Genomic DNA, 14,270 nt, shown 5'->3' with positions numbered 1-14,270 from the left:
GAGCTGCCACGGCTCCTGTGACGATGAGTCGGCGCGATGAGCCACACGCCGCCGTTGATGATCAAAGCACGCTCGCGAGGGACACGTACCTTGCCAGTACAGCAGTAGTCGAGTCCGAGTGCTGTCTTGAGCGTCTTTTCGCTGACCGCGTTTGGCCTGTCGATCTTGTTGCCCAACACGAGGACGGGCATGTCCCACTTGATCAACTCCTGCTCAGTAGGTTACCACACATTGGGGTGAGAGACCGGACCGAACTGAGGGCATAGAACTGAGTTGGAAAGATGAGACGTACGTCAAGGTCTCGCTTGGCCTCGGCGAATCGCTCGGGGTCGCAGGCGTCGACCAGGAAGATTAGGCCGTGCCCGTGGTGGGCGTATTCCTGCATCGTTCTGCACCTCGCACGCTGCCTTCGCCACATTATGGCGGGATCCACCATCTCGAAGCGCTGGTCACCGATCGTCACCTCCTCAACTTCCGGGTGTAAGGTCGGCGGAAACAGCGCCAGTCGGTCAGACTTTACAACGTACATCAACGTCGTCTTGCCTGCGCGGTGTCGAGGCCACGCACACGCATCACCGCACAAACGACAAACAAACAAGCGCGCGCACTCACGCACGCACGCACACGCACACGCACACGCACGCACACACCACCGCACACAGAGAGAAGTTAGCCTCGCCGTGTAGCGGAGCATGGGCGTATATAGGCGTACCGACGTTGTCTAGCCCGGCGAGGATCCAACGACGTCGAAGACACGGGGCGAGGCCCAGTCCGACCGCGGTGCGCTTGAGCGCCTTCCAAAGCCGGGGCGATGCGTCGCCGGCTCGTCGTCTCGGCGACGTAAAGCAGCCGCCCGCGGCGGCCTTGGCCTCGATGGCGACGAGCGTGCGCCATGCGATAACGCCCGGCTTCCTGGCCAGTCGTGTCACGTGCTTGACCTCCGCACGAATGTGTGCCGGGAAGTGGTGCGCGCCACGCCACTGCAGCAACGACGCCACCGCCAAGCCCGATGGGCTGCTGTCGGTGGCAGCCATGAACAGTGGTGAATCAGGGAACTGGCGGTGCATGAGCTTCCCCCACAAGCCGTCGTCGTTGGCAACTGAACAAATAACGCAGAGATATTTATTTAGAATTAAATATTGATAATAATTGAACATAGTTAGTGGGCAAGGGGGTACCTTGAGACCAACGGGAGCAGACTGCGCTGGCGGCTGCTAGATCCTGGCCTCGGTCGAGGAAGGACAAGACCAGCAGCAGAATCTCATCGGGCAGGGTGGCAGCCACCCCCTCGTGGGGAACGTGTAGCGGCTTGTTAGAAGCGGGGGCTGGCCGGCACCAGAACCGCCAGGCCAGCAGGGCCACTGCCAGCGCCACAACACTGGTCGTGGCGCTCAGCCAGGCTGAGTTGTAAACGTCTTCCATCACCGGTGTGCAAGGTAGGGTATGTGGCAAGAAGGTTCTATTTTCCTTTTCTTCTCCTCCTCGATGACGTGGCCTGGTGCGGACGTGGTGGGCGTGACCGTTCGGTCACAACACCAAGCGCTGATCAGATTAATTGGGGCAGCACTGGCCGTTGCAGCAGTGGTAGCCCTGCAGGCAGCAGCTGTTGGTCGGCAGCACTGGCCGTTGTTCGCCAGGCAGCAGCTGCCATTGCAGCTCGGGGCATAGCAGGCCGTTGGAGCACTGGATGGCCCCGTGGGCGCCGTGTGGACAAGGAGGCACGAGATGCCGCTGTAGCCATCGCCCGCGACGATTGCGGGGCTTGACACGGTGAAGCCTGGGGAGCCGGCTGAGGGACCCACTTGGGTGTCTGTCACGGCCGTGTCGACACCTCTGTTGTAGTGTTGTAGGCTGGCGCCACTGGCAGTAAGAACTGGCTGTTGGTGCTCAGCTGCACGTAGGAACTCTGAGGAATGTCGGATGGTCCTGCAGCGCCCCACAGAGCGGTCTGGATCATGTAGGGCGTGAAAACAAGCGTGAACTGGCCCGGCCGAAAGCCACCACTCGCTCGGCTTGCGTGAAGGTGTCATCAAGGAAAAAAGCAAAGTTGACGCCGAATGCAGCTGGTGCACAGGGCACGCCCGCTCTGGAAGGCTTCAGCCAGCTGTGTAAGGAGCGGGGGGTGTCTGCATTCTTAACGTTCCAGAGAGGCTTCGGGACCTAAAATGCTGTGGTCCGAATGCAGACCGGATTGTTTTCTAGCACGTCGCTTTTCAGGTTGGAGCAGTAGTTCACACAAGCTGTTCCACCACCTTCTGGGGGATCGTATGCCTTGGCATCGGTCTCTCTTCCTTGTACTCCCTCCCGATCCCTTTTCTCTTTTCATCGACTGATCACAGACCTGCCGCGGGCGCCAAAAGCCTCCCCTGGAAATGGCGTTGGTCAGGGCTTCGATTCCTATTTCCAGGTTTGCTTTCACCACCTTCTTCTTCACAGCAGCGCTACCCCTTCACCAACATCAGGCTTGCAAACCCTATTTTTGGTAAGTTTAAAGCTGTTTTTTTGGTAAGTAACAGGCACGTTTGGCATTCCAAACGCAATGGAGAGTACCAGCGCACACATGAGTGATTAGAGAACGGTTTGGTTGAGGAGGAGGCCATGGAGAAGGCCTGAGGTGGTGCCGGAGAGGAGCCACCCCGAGGCTGGCAGGTTGGGATTCCAGTTGACGCGCTGCACGGCCACACGGGGGTCGGGAAACTCGCGCACTGCTACGCCCACTTCGCCCTCAGCTGGTTCCACAGCTTCCGCCTTCTTCGCGGTGGCGTCCTCGGGCGGCAGTGAGCGCAACGTGATCACCTCCAGCGCGCTGGGCGCCGACTCCTGCGCGGACGGTTGGGACGATCGTCAGCGGGCTGAGCCCAGAGGGCGGTGTGGGATGGGCGCGAGAGCGTACCGGGCCGTGGCTCAAGGTGGTCAGCGACACCTGTAGGGCCACGATTTCCTTGGGCCGATAGAGACTCTGATGTGTGCATGGGGAGGTGGGAGGGAGGGCACGATTAGCGGAAGATGACGATTGACCGCGTGTGGAGTACGGGACATCAGTTGTTACCTTGGTGGACGCCATAATCTTCGGCGAAAGTGGGAGGACTTTGACGGTGCCATCAGCTGACGCTGAAGCCAACTGGTTCAACCAGTACGAGCCGTCGACATACTGTATGTCGATGTATGATATGAGTGTTTTTTGTTCAATTGGACAGAAATGTAAAAGGTGAGTAGAAACAAACATACCCACACCATCGCGTCGTGGTAGCGGAAGATCTTGGAGGTGAGGTCGTGCGGCGCGAAATGTCGGATCGTGTGGTCGTCGGAGGAGAACACAATGTTGGGGTAGTCACCCCCGAGCCACTTTACATCCACAATCCAGCCTGCGTGCGCGCATAGAGAGGGTGAGCGATGATGCAAACAGGCATCTCATACTTCTTTAGGGCCTAGTCCTAGCGGCAAGAGTACCTCCACCGGCCATGTGCGAGTAGAGAGGCGCAAAAGGGTCATGCGTGTCCCAAAACTTAAGATAGCCGCCCTGGCCGCACGAGAGGAACACGCTGGGATTGCTCGAGTCCCAAACTACGCCCTGCACCGCTCGCTTGTAGGCCCGGCTGCACATTACCGGTCGCGCCTCCGAGCCCTCCCCGCCAACCTGCCACACGGCAATGTGCCCTGCGAAGTTGATGCGACTTTGGTGAATTACAACGCCTCATGATTGCACGTGTGTGTGTGTGTGTGTTGGTGCCATACCATCGGAATAGCCGGTGAGCAGGAACTGGTGTTGGCCGTGCGGAGACCAATTGACGGAAGTGACATTGCTCGCGTTGAGCTTGTAATCGGCCACGGGCGTGAGCCGGACGAAGACGGGCGCCGCGCCCTGCGCAAGGCTGGCCGGGTGGGGCACGGAGAAGATCTTGACCGAGCCGTCGGCGAAGGCGGCCGCCAGCAGACCCAGCCGAGGCAGCTGGCCGTCGTGTGGCGTGTGCCCCTCTGCGGCTTCACCCTCGCCGTCCACCACCATCGTGGCCGGCTGAGGCAGAACGCCCTCGGGCATATCCCACGTGGAAGCGCGCGAGGGACACCACTTGAGGTCCCACACGGCGGCGCCCTCGTGGAGAATGCCCATCGCCATCACCGGCCGCTGCGTCAGCGACTCCTCTCCATCGGCGCTCTCGCTCGCTGGCCAGCCCGAGTCCTGCAAGATGCCCATGCTCCATATCTGGATCATGCCCTTGCCAACGTATCTGTGCGTTACAAGATGAGTGCCGATCACACACACACACACAGCAGGCCGTGGTGATGTGGTGAGTAGCCGGTGGAACGCACCGCTTGCCGAGAATGTGTGTTTCGGAGGGCGAGGCATGGGCTGAGACGGCGGCGAATTGGGAGTGCGGGTGGACAGCCGAGCGGGTCGGGCACCAGTCGAGCGCCCAGATGGGGCCGCCGGTGTTCATCACGGTCTCGGCCCACTGCCGTCGGCCCTGGTCGCTCGTCCTTCGCTGCGCGATGGAGCCAAACAGGCCCAAGGTGTGGTACTGGATATCGCTCGTGCCCTCTTCATCAGTCGCCTCCAGTCCAAACGTCACCTCCGAGCACAGCGGAAGGTACTCAGTCGGGTCGCTGAGTGTCCAGCGAAGAACGTGAGATGAGTGACACGAGGCCAAGCAGCGGACGAGGACGCAACGCACCTGACATACTGGACCTGTGAATGCTGCGGCATCCAGTGCGGATACAAGACCTCGGTGTTGAGTGGCGCCTGCAACGCTTCCACCCTCTTCCTCATCCTGTAACATGGCGATTAGAGTTATGCCCAATCGCAATATATTGCACACACACACACACACACCAACACACGCGCGCGCCACAATGAGAGAGGCATACTCGGCGTTTCGATGTTCCTCGGGCGACACACGATGCCGTGAGGTGCGTCCACCCCGCCCGCGCGCTCTCGTTCCTCGTCCCCGCGCCCGCGGCGACGCGCTCGTCTTTGCTCGCTTGGTTCCCTTCTTCGGGGTAGTCGTGGTGGTGCTCTTTCGTTTTCGCTTCTTGTCGGCCGTGTCGTACTCGTCTGCCTCTTCATCGTTGTCAACGGCGTCCTCCTCGCTCGCTTCATTGTACTCTTCCACCGCGTCTTCTTCCTCTTCACCTTCATCTTCATCACCCGCATAGTCCTCGTCGTACTGCTTCTTCCTCTTCTTCGTGCTGGTCTTCTTCGTCGTGCCACCACGCCGCTTGGGCGTCGCCTCTTCCTCGGACTCGCTGTGCTCTTTATGTGAGCCTGCCTCTTCTTCATCATCATCATCGCTCGGCGCCTTCTTGCCCCTGCCCCGGCCTCGCCCACGCCCGGCCGCGGTCTTGGTCGCCGGGCTCTTGCCCCGGCCTCGGCCTCGTCCCCTCCCCCGCCCTCGTGTGGTGGGGGTCGATGGTGGCGTCGACGCCTCCTCTTCGCCTGCCGCCTCTTCTTCGGTCGGTGTAGATGTTGGTGTAGATGATGTCGCGACGGCTCTGGTTCTCGAACGCGTGACCCTCCCGCTGGGCGTTGTGGGCGTCGTGGTGACAGACGCAGGTTCAATACCCGCCTGGGCGGTGGCGTTGGCTTCACTGGAGTCAAGAGCGTCGGCAAACTTTGCTGCGTCATCTTCAGACACACCGCCAGCAGTCGATGATCCAGCATCGCCAGATTTGGCGGTGAAGAACCCGCGAATGGAAAGTTGTTGGGGTGCCGAGACACCATTGCTGGTGTCTTCTGCACTCGATTCGGGTGCTTGACCTCTGCCTCTGCGTCGCCCCCGCCCTCGGCCACGCCCTCGTGATGGTGTGGCCGGCGTGCCACCGGCACCGTCTTCATTCGCTTTCTGTTTCTTGGGTGGCCGCCCCCTCCTTTTGGGTGTTGTGGGTGCCTCTTCGGCTACATCGGGAGCATGATCATCTCCATTCAGTTCGGCGATGGCAGGGGGAGGAGGAAGCTCCTGCTGATTCTGTTCCATCTGCACGAGGTCGCCACGAATGTCACTTCTAATCGCTTCCAGCCGTGGCCGATCTATCTCTATTCTGTCCGATTTGTTCGATCCCCTGTAGCTTGATCGACGAAGGCCAAACGCGGAGAGGGGACTCGAACTGCCGTACCCACCCAACGGCCACCTGGCTTTTCTCTTGCTTTTCTTTTTGCTTTTGGATCGGAGAAAAGAAGTGGAAGAGAACAGCATCTCTCCAACTGCACAGAAGGCGGCAGCGATTGAGGGCAGCAAAGATGGAGGCTGATCATATTGATGAGATTGACGACGTAGAGGAAGAGGAAGAGGAGGTGGAAGATGGAGCGGAGCAGGATGAGACCTATCCCGACAAGATTTACTTCGGCGGTGAGCGGCAAGTGATCGACATGGCTTTCCACCCCTCCGATGACGTACTCGGTGCAGGCATCATCGATGGCAGCATTGAAATGTACACCATCGCCGCCGCTAATTTCATGCCGTTCACGAATTAATTTCTGTAATCTCCAGCTTCCGCTACGTGCCCAATGAGGCCCCGACGAAGCTGCTACAGGTCAAGAACCACAAGAAGTCGTGCCGTTGCATCAGATTCTCACACGATGGCCAGTGTACGCTCTCCATCCACCTGGCCTTTACGTGCGCGAGTGCTCACACTTCTTTTGTTGTCCGCTTTGCGCAGATGCTTTCTCTGGCGGTGCCGATCGTTCACTCGTTGCATACGACCTGAACGCACAGAAGGTCATCTTCCAAAAGCAGGGCGCACACAAGTACCTCCTCCTCTTTCCTCAACCTGCTGTGTTGTGCATTGGCGATGGCAAGAAGACCACTTTCTCACACTCGAGCAACAAAAACATCTCTGCAGCCACGCGCTGACGTGCATGGCCGTGCACGAGCACCTGGTGGCGACCGGAGATGAGGAGGGAGGCGTCAAGCTGTGGGATCTCCGACAGACCAAGCAGCTCTTCTCCTGGCAGGAGAACGACGACTTCATCAGCGAGCTCGCCATCGTGCCCAACAAGAACATGATCCTCGCCCCGAGGTATCCCGCCACTCGTGCTCGTCAATCGGCGCGTGGGCGTCTTTAGTGACCGCGATCTGTTATTTCTGCTGGCAGTGGCGATGGAACGCTCTCGGTTTTCCACATGCGCAAGGCGGGCCTCGAGTCTCAGTCAGACAACATGGAGGACGAGCTCTTGTCCGTGGCTGTGCTCAAGGTTTGAGGCTCTGCTGCGCTTCTTATCCTCAATGCTGCTACTCACTGATCGGTCATCGACGACGTCGGTCGTATACACGTACGTGGTGCAGAACGGAAGCAAGGTGGTGTGCGGGTCGCAGGACGGCGTCCTGGACATCTGGTCGTGGGGCCAGTGGGGCGACATCAGCGATCGCTTCCCGGGCCACCCGCAATCGATCGACGCCATCATCGCCATCGATGACGATACCATCCTCACCGGCTCTTCCGACGGTCTCATCCGGTTTGTTCCTCCCCCTCGCCACGCCTCATGAGGATGCAACGACTTGGTGACGTTCCTGACCGCGAGTGTCGTGTGTGTGTGTTGTGTGCTGCGCGCAGTGTGGTGGGCATTCACCCCAACAAGATGCTGGGCATCGTGGGCGAACACGGCGAGCTGCCAATCGAGTGCATGGCGCTGTCGCACGACAGCCGGTTCCTCACGACCAGCTCGCACGACTACTGCATTAAGTTCTGGAACGTGTCGTACCTCTTTGAGGATGACGATGACGAGGAGGAAGAGGACGCGGAGGAGGGTGGAGAAGGCGAGATGGAAGAGGAGGACGAAATGGAAACGGAGACCAAGGCCAGCGCCAGCAAGAAGAAGGGCAAGAAGGGCAGCAAGAAGAGCTTCTTCTCCGGCCTCAAGTAAGCTCTGTACACACCATCCAACCACATCAACAAAAATAGAAGCGCTCCCACCCAACACTCTAGCCTAGCGCGAGCTCGTAGAATGTAGTAAGTTGTTGATGATGAAGAGAAACAATGAAGGTGGAAGGAGAAGTAGCGAAGAAGAAGAAGAGAGAGACTTAGGAGAGAATCGATTCCTTGAGGTCGTCGCTCGCTCGCGGAGGCAGGACAGCCGACGCGGGCACGGTGGGACCGAACACGGTCGAGAGGCCGGTGGTGGCGTCGGGCGCGGCCTGCTCGTAGCCCAGCTTGACGTTGCTGATCCGGAGGACGGTGATGTCCTGGCGATGACCGCGCGTCCTGCGGTGGTTCTTCCTACGCTTGAACTTGAAGACGACGACCTTGGCCGCGCGCGTCTGCTCTTCGACGACGGCTTCGACGACGGCCTCGGTGAGCAGCGGCTGGCCGATGGCCGTGAAGTTCTGGCTGCCCACCATGAGCACCTTCTTCAAGTGAATCGTCTCGCCGACGTCGACCAGGAGCCTTTCCGTGATGATGGTGTCGCCTGTACATCAAATGTTGATTGTAACGATGAGATTTCCGATAAGAGTTGATAAATTCTTGTGTTTGAGCAAAGAGGTTGCTGATTGCTGAGAGGGGGGATTAATACCCTTGCTGACTTTGTACTGCCTGCCGCCGACGTAGACAACGGCGAAGCTCTCCGGGACAATGTAGGAGGGAGTGGGGGCGGGCACCTCCGCGCTCTGCGAAGCCGACTCTTGGCTGACGGGACCGCTCGAGTGGAGCTGCCGTTTGCTGAAGATGGAGAGGGGGCGGGAGGCAAATTGCGTCGATGAGGTGAAATGCGCAGCGCTCATCGTTCGCAGCAGGCTGCTTCCGGCGGTGGCATTCCTGGTCTGCAGGGCGAAGGGAAGCAGAGGAAGAGTCGGCCGCGGCACTCCCGACGCCCCCGCAACGGATCGCAAGCTCTTCATCTTTGCTCTGATTGATTTCGATCAGCCTTTTAAATTATTTTTTATTTCTTTCGCCAACAAAGAAAATGGCCTGAATAATAATAATAAATAAAATAGTAGGTATTAGTTCTTCTGCGAAGTACCTTGAACAGCGCCTACGTGTTGGCCCACGTCGTGGCTGCGGCCCACTTCAAGCCAAACGTACCGAGAGGGAGCGACTTGTGCGTGATGGAGGTGGAAACGACGAGTAACTCGCTCGGAGGAGGGGGTGAGGACGCGGAGCTGGCAGTGAAAGCTGCCGTTGAACTGGCTGCTGAGGTCGTCACTGGCGGTGTTGAAGTGGCGGTGATGGAGGACGACGCGTCTGCGGAGGGGGCGCCGGCCACGGTGGCAACCACCACGCCGGCAGTCCGCGTGCGTCGGCCCATCCCGGCTTGGCCTCTCGTCTACTACCGCGTACAGCCCGACAACTCGGCGGCCGAGGGCGACGTGCTTTGGTACGCACAACAATGCCCCTTGGCTGTTTATACTTATTTTTTTGTATTTATTTATTTACAGATATTATTCGAATTGATTATTTTTTTAATTTGCGTTGTGGCTGTGGTGCACCACAGGCCCATCTTCCGGTACGAGCGGCGGGGCGATGACGAGTCCTACCGGGTGCGGCCCTTCATCTACTCCGGGCACACGCACCTGGGCAGCGGCGACCGGGAGACCGACGTGCTGTGGCCCCTCTTCCACGCCTCGCACACGCACGGTTCGTTCTCTTCTCGTCGTGTTCTCTTTCCAACACCTCTGCACAACGTTGATTGATTCGGTCGATCGCTTTGGTGAGTGCAGATGGTGCCGACGGCGGGCACACGGCTCGATTCGACATTCGTCCGTGGCTGTGGAGCCTGGCCCGTCGCTACGGCGCCGCGGGGGACCTGCTGGCCACCGAGGCCTCGGCCCTCTTCTGCCTCGTGCGCTACCGCGCCGACGGCGCGTCGCTCGACTTCGCCATCCACCCGTGGCTCTTGCGCTACCTGCGCGAGATCGAAGAAGAAGACGAAGAAAAAGAACCACAGCAGGAAGAAGACGGGGAGGAGCTACCCTACGAGTGGTTCGAGGATTGCACCGATGACGACTACGAGCAGTACGAGCAGGTGTATCGGCAGCTGGCCGAAGCGGCGGCGGTGCCGGAGAATGACTACTCGATGATGAACACAGTCGACGAGGTCGCCGCTGAAGAAGTGGTCGCTTCTTCGGCAGTTGACGGGGCCGCCGCCGCTGAAGAGATGGTCGCTTCATCGGCGGTCGACGACCGCGACCACGCAACGACTACGGAAGCGCGGAGGCCGATGCTGGTCAGCCTCAAGATACTGGGCGGTCTCGTGGAGTACCTGAAGACCAGCACCCGGCTCCACTTTGCTGTGCGGCCGAAGCTGTTCGGCTACGACCGCGATGCGGCGACCGGCGAGGGGGGCACGCTCGAGGTCTCCGCGCTGGCGGGCCTGGCCAAGTACAGCGTCGGGCCGTGGGGCGAGGGTCGCGCCGGCGTGACTCGGACCAAGACGCGCCTCGCACCCCTCTTCTTCCGCCAATCGGCCACCGGCGGTGACAACGTACCTTTGCTGCGCGCGGGCAAGACCTGCAGCAATGACAGAGCCGAGTGAGCTGACGTGTGTGTGTGTGGTGTGGGTGTGTGTGTGTTGCACCAGGCGCAAGGCCTGCCGGAGTACACGGTGGTCTTCCCGCTCTACTTCCATGTGCGGGGCGAGAACACGTCGCGACTGCACGTGTGGCCGGTGTTCGGCATGCAGACATTCGACGGCGCGCGGGTGGTGGAGTATTCAACGCTTTATCCCTTCTTCCGGCTCACCACCTTCTCGCACGAAAACGAGCCTGACCATCAACAGGTGACACACACACACCACCGCACGCGCACACGAATGCACGTTTTTCTCACGCTTTCATGGTCGAGCAGAGCAAGGAGTTTCGGATCGACCTGTGGCCGCTGGTCCACTATCAGCAAGGTCCGGGGCGCAATCTCTCGCACAAGGTCTTTCCCTTCTACGCCTACGCCGCTGCGGTGGAGCCCAGCAGCCCCGCTGGCCTCGGCCAAGCAGCATACCATACCCAGGGCCACTTCCTCTTCTACTACTGGGACAGCTCCTACGCGCTGCCGGCTGCGCCCGAGCGCTCATCGTCATCTTCTCTCTCCTCCTCCTCCTCCTCGTCATCATCGTCTTCTTCATCGACGCCGTCGCTTGGTTCCGCATCAGAGGAGGAGCCCTTGCTGCCGACGGCTGGCTCTGCTGACGAGGGCACGCTGCAGCCGACGCCTTCGTTCCGGCATTCGTGGGGTCTGTTCCCTGTGTGTCAGCGAACGCTGAGCGACAGCACGGAGAGCCTCTACCTCTTCCCGCTCATCAACAGCGAGTCGTCGTTCCAGTTCTTCGAGGAGGAGGTACTCGAGGAAGTGGAAGAGCTGGTCGAAGTAGACGCCACCGATAGCGAAAGCGAAGACGATAGCGAAAACGAAAGCGACAGTGATAGCGACAGCGACGATGCTAGCGACAGTGAATCGGACGAATCCGAGCACAGCGACGAAGAAACGAGCGCTCGTCCGCGCAAGGGCAAGGGCAAAGGGAAGGCAAAAGAGAGAAGACAAAGAGAGAAGAAGCAAAAGAAAAAGCGAAAGAGGGTGACAACGCGAAAGACTATGGTCCAGCGCACACGCAGGGTCAAGAAGGAGATCAAGTCATCCTTCGTGCCGCTGCTGATGGCCTACTACACCCGGGACGACATGGCCCAGCGCTCGGCCCTCTATTCGCCACTCGTGTGCCGGGCCACCCAAGGCGCCGGCGGCGACGGGTGGCTCCTGCTGCCGCTCTACTACTCGAGGCGCGAGCAGGGCGGCGCGGCGGCCGGCGGCAGCGAGACGCGGGCCGTGCTGCCGGTGTACTACTGGCGGCAGGACAACAACAGCCGCGCGCTGGCCGTGCTCCCCTTCTACGCCGACCGAACCAACTTCATCACCAACAGTCGCTTCCAGATGCGCACTCCTGCCTGGTACCTGATAGCGGCACACGGCGCACACGCGCCTACGACACACCCGCGGCACACATACTTATGCTGTGGTCTTCAGGTTCAAGTACCACAATGGCATGACTGGCGCCGATCACTGGTGGGGCTTCATTCCGTTCCCCTTCTACAAGCTCGACTCGAGTACGTCTTTTTTCTATGTATATATAATATATATATATAGTAATATATGCACATTATTTATTTATGTTGTTGTTTTGGCTGATGTGTTGGTTGCGTGGCACTGGTGGCAGATAATCTCTACGCGTTTATGCTGTTCCCTTTCTACGGCGTCATACGCGATCTGACGAACAACTCGATGCCCGGCACCATTGTGGAGGCGTTCACGCCCTTCTACTACCGCTTCAACCTCTGTCCCAACGATCCCAACCTGGCCGCCCGTTCTCGCCTGAACTTCTTCCTGCCCCTATGCGCGTACCTCCCCCTCCCAATCCCCTCCTCCCCGCGTTTTCGTTCTTTGCACGACGGTGAGGCTCACCCCGCCGTGCCCTCGTCGACAGGGGCTCGTGGGAGAACATCACGGACCGGGGACGCTTCGCGTTTCTCCTTCCTCTGCTGACGTTCGCTTGCTCCCTGTAAGCTGCCTCAACTCCCACCCAACTCTCACATTTGCACGCACTACAAGCGCCGCACACACTACACACACAACACGCACCGCACACGACACGCACGTCTTAGCTAAGCTTGGGCGGTCACAGGCGCAAAAAGCAAGAACTGATGGATATGAACGTCGTCTTGATCCTGCCCCTGCTCAACTGCTGGGTGTCGGTGCATTCGCCGACGGAGAGGATCAAGGTGCTGTTCCCCTTTTACGTCAATTACCGCAACAACACACACCACCGGGTGTTCGTCCTCCCCTGCTTCTACTACTCGCGCGACCTACGCTACAACGAGCGACGCCTCGTGCTCAGCCCCCTCATCGTCGACGACAACCACATGGCCAGGTAAAACAACTGCTGTGTGTGTGTGTGTGTGTGTGTGTGTGTGTGTGTGTGTGTGTGTGTGTGTGTGTGTGTGTGTGTGCGTGTGTGCGTGCGTGCGTGCGTGCGGTACCATGTGTTGCTAACCTGCACGTGTGCGGTGCAGCCGAGGATCGCGAACGCAGTGGGTGTTTCCGCTCTACTTCTACTCCTATCTGGAGTCGGCCGGCCGCACAGTCTTCCTATGCCCGCTGGCGCTCTACTGGGGCAGCCGCGACACGGGCGCGTCGTTCCTCCTCACGCCGCTCCTTATGGACTGCTTCCGCCCCACCCACGGCACCCGGCACCAGTGGCTCCTGCCCGTCTTCTTCCGCCGCCTGTGGGCCGACAACGAGAGGTGCTCCTCCTGCCGGTCTACTACCACCGCCACCTTGTGGACCAGGCCACGGGCGCCGTGCACGACACCACCGCCATCGTACCGTTCTACATGGGCACCACCCACGTCGCGGCCGATGGCACCCTCACCTACGCGCGCCACATGCTCTTCTTCCCGTGTTCCGCCGGGCCTACGCGCCGGTCGAGGGCGCCATCGCCTACGACGTGCTGTGGCCGCTCGCGCACTACTCCCGCACGCCGACATCGCGCAACGTGCGCCTGCTGCCGCTGGCCTGGATCTACGACGACAGCGCCGCGCAGGGGGAGTGGCCGGCAGGTGGCCCGTGCGCGGGTCTTCTTCCCGCTCTTCTACTCGCTCGAGATGGGCGACGGGCGGAAGCTCACCGCATTCTTTCCCTTCTGGCTCAAGCACCAAGGCGCCGACGGAGGTCCGTACCTTCTCACCTTTCGTCTCGCGCGCGCGTGTGTCTGTGTGTGTGTGTCTGTGTGTGTGTGTGCGCGCGCGCGTGTGTGCGTGCTGGTCGTGCCTTGGTAGCAATTGATTGAGCGGTGGCGGTCTCAACAGGGTCTGTCACCGTGGGCACGTTCGGGCTTCTGCCTCCGTACTTCTACCGCCGGGTGGACGAACACAATCAAACCAAAAGCCTTCACGTCTGGTGTGGCCCCTCACGTGTTGTTGGTTGGTGTGGTTGTGGTTGTGGCTGACCTGCGTGATCACGCGATAGGCCACTGCTCGGTTATCATCGCGATGGCAACAGATGGGGCTGCCGGCTGCTGTGGCCGCTCTTCACCTTCGACACGGACGCCGACCGGGGCAGCGTCTACACGCGCTTCCTGCTCTTCCTCCACACGTCGCAGCGATCTCAGCCCATCGCCGGTTCGGCGCAGCTGGCTGGTCGCCGGTCCTTCACCTCCCTGCTGCCCTTGTGGTTCCACCAGTCGAACACGGACGCGGACGTAGGGGTCAGGGACTTCAGCCTATTGGCGCACTACTACCAAGCCACTTCGAAGAAACTGGAGTTGGTACGCGCGCACGAGCTAAGTTTCCTAAAAGCGT

The 14,270-nt window shown here is 59.9% G+C and overlaps 4 protein-coding genes and 1 pseudogene across 4 annotated transcripts in view; 2 read left to right on the top strand and 3 right to left on the bottom strand.

Moving 5' to 3' along the window:
- ACA1_399980 overlaps nucleotides 1-1,422 on the bottom strand; it is a 1,947-nt pseudogene extending 525 nt beyond the window's left edge.
- Nucleotides 1,423-2,568: 1,146 nt separating this feature from the next.
- On the bottom strand, nucleotides 2,569-5,833 carry ACA1_399970 (WD domain, Gbeta repeat-containing protein; the record flags this gene model as incomplete). The annotated part of the gene is made up of 10 exons (XM_004333912.1): nucleotides 2,569-2,820; nucleotides 2,894-2,959; nucleotides 3,050-3,151; nucleotides 3,229-3,365; nucleotides 3,451-3,657; nucleotides 3,736-4,229; nucleotides 4,312-4,605; nucleotides 4,674-4,769; nucleotides 4,867-5,614; nucleotides 5,683-5,833. The coding sequence occupies 10 exons, from the start codon at nucleotides 5,831-5,833 to the stop codon at nucleotides 2,569-2,571; spliced, it is 2,547 nt and encodes an 848-aa protein (XP_004333960.1).
- A 402-nt stretch (nucleotides 5,834-6,235) lies between these two features.
- On the top strand, nucleotides 6,236-7,858 carry ACA1_399960 (WD repeatcontaining protein JIP5, putative; the record flags this gene model as incomplete). Its single annotated transcript, XM_004333911.1, has 6 exons — nucleotides 6,236-6,426; nucleotides 6,486-6,611; nucleotides 6,838-7,014; nucleotides 7,090-7,189; nucleotides 7,281-7,450; nucleotides 7,549-7,858. 6 exons carry the CDS (start codon nucleotides 6,236-6,238, stop codon nucleotides 7,856-7,858), a joined length of 1,074 nt encoding a protein of 357 aa, XP_004333959.1.
- A 157-nt stretch (nucleotides 7,859-8,015) lies between these two features.
- ACA1_399950 (ribosomal protein L21, putative) lies at nucleotides 8,016-8,831 on the bottom strand (the record flags this gene model as incomplete). The annotated part of the gene is made up of 2 exons (XM_004333910.1): nucleotides 8,016-8,401; nucleotides 8,507-8,831. 2 exons carry the CDS (start codon nucleotides 8,829-8,831, stop codon nucleotides 8,016-8,018), a joined length of 711 nt encoding a protein of 236 aa, XP_004333958.1.
- A 327-nt stretch (nucleotides 8,832-9,158) lies between these two features.
- The window catches only part of ACA1_399940 (uncharacterized protein), a gene marked incomplete at both ends in the record, with an annotated part of 8,336 nt that continues 3,224 nt past the window's right edge, over nucleotides 9,159-14,270 (top strand). The window contains 13 exons of the mRNA XM_004333909.1: nucleotides 9,159-9,307; nucleotides 9,425-9,567; nucleotides 9,651-10,414; nucleotides 10,511-10,708; nucleotides 10,777-11,864; nucleotides 11,941-12,020; nucleotides 12,131-12,311; nucleotides 12,398-12,457; nucleotides 12,596-12,841; nucleotides 12,984-13,179; nucleotides 13,215-13,641; nucleotides 13,779-13,815; nucleotides 13,972-14,236. Coding sequence (XP_004333957.1) covers nucleotides 9,159-9,307; nucleotides 9,425-9,567; nucleotides 9,651-10,414; nucleotides 10,511-10,708; nucleotides 10,777-11,864; nucleotides 11,941-12,020; nucleotides 12,131-12,311; nucleotides 12,398-12,457; nucleotides 12,596-12,841; nucleotides 12,984-13,179; nucleotides 13,215-13,641; nucleotides 13,779-13,815; nucleotides 13,972-14,236 — 3,834 coding nt within the window. The remainder of the gene's footprint in view (nucleotides 9,308-9,424; nucleotides 9,568-9,650; nucleotides 10,415-10,510; nucleotides 10,709-10,776; nucleotides 11,865-11,940; nucleotides 12,021-12,130; nucleotides 12,312-12,397; nucleotides 12,458-12,595; nucleotides 12,842-12,983; nucleotides 13,180-13,214; nucleotides 13,642-13,778; nucleotides 13,816-13,971; nucleotides 14,237-14,270) is intronic.

This window comes from Acanthamoeba castellanii, assembly GCF_000313135.1.
Source record: "Acanthamoeba castellanii str. Neff unplaced genomic scaffold scf7180000084775, whole genome shotgun sequence".
Classification (NCBI taxonomy): Eukaryota; Discosea; order Longamoebia; family Acanthamoebidae; genus Acanthamoeba; species Acanthamoeba castellanii.
This window is presented reverse-complemented; position numbering and strand designations above follow the sequence as displayed.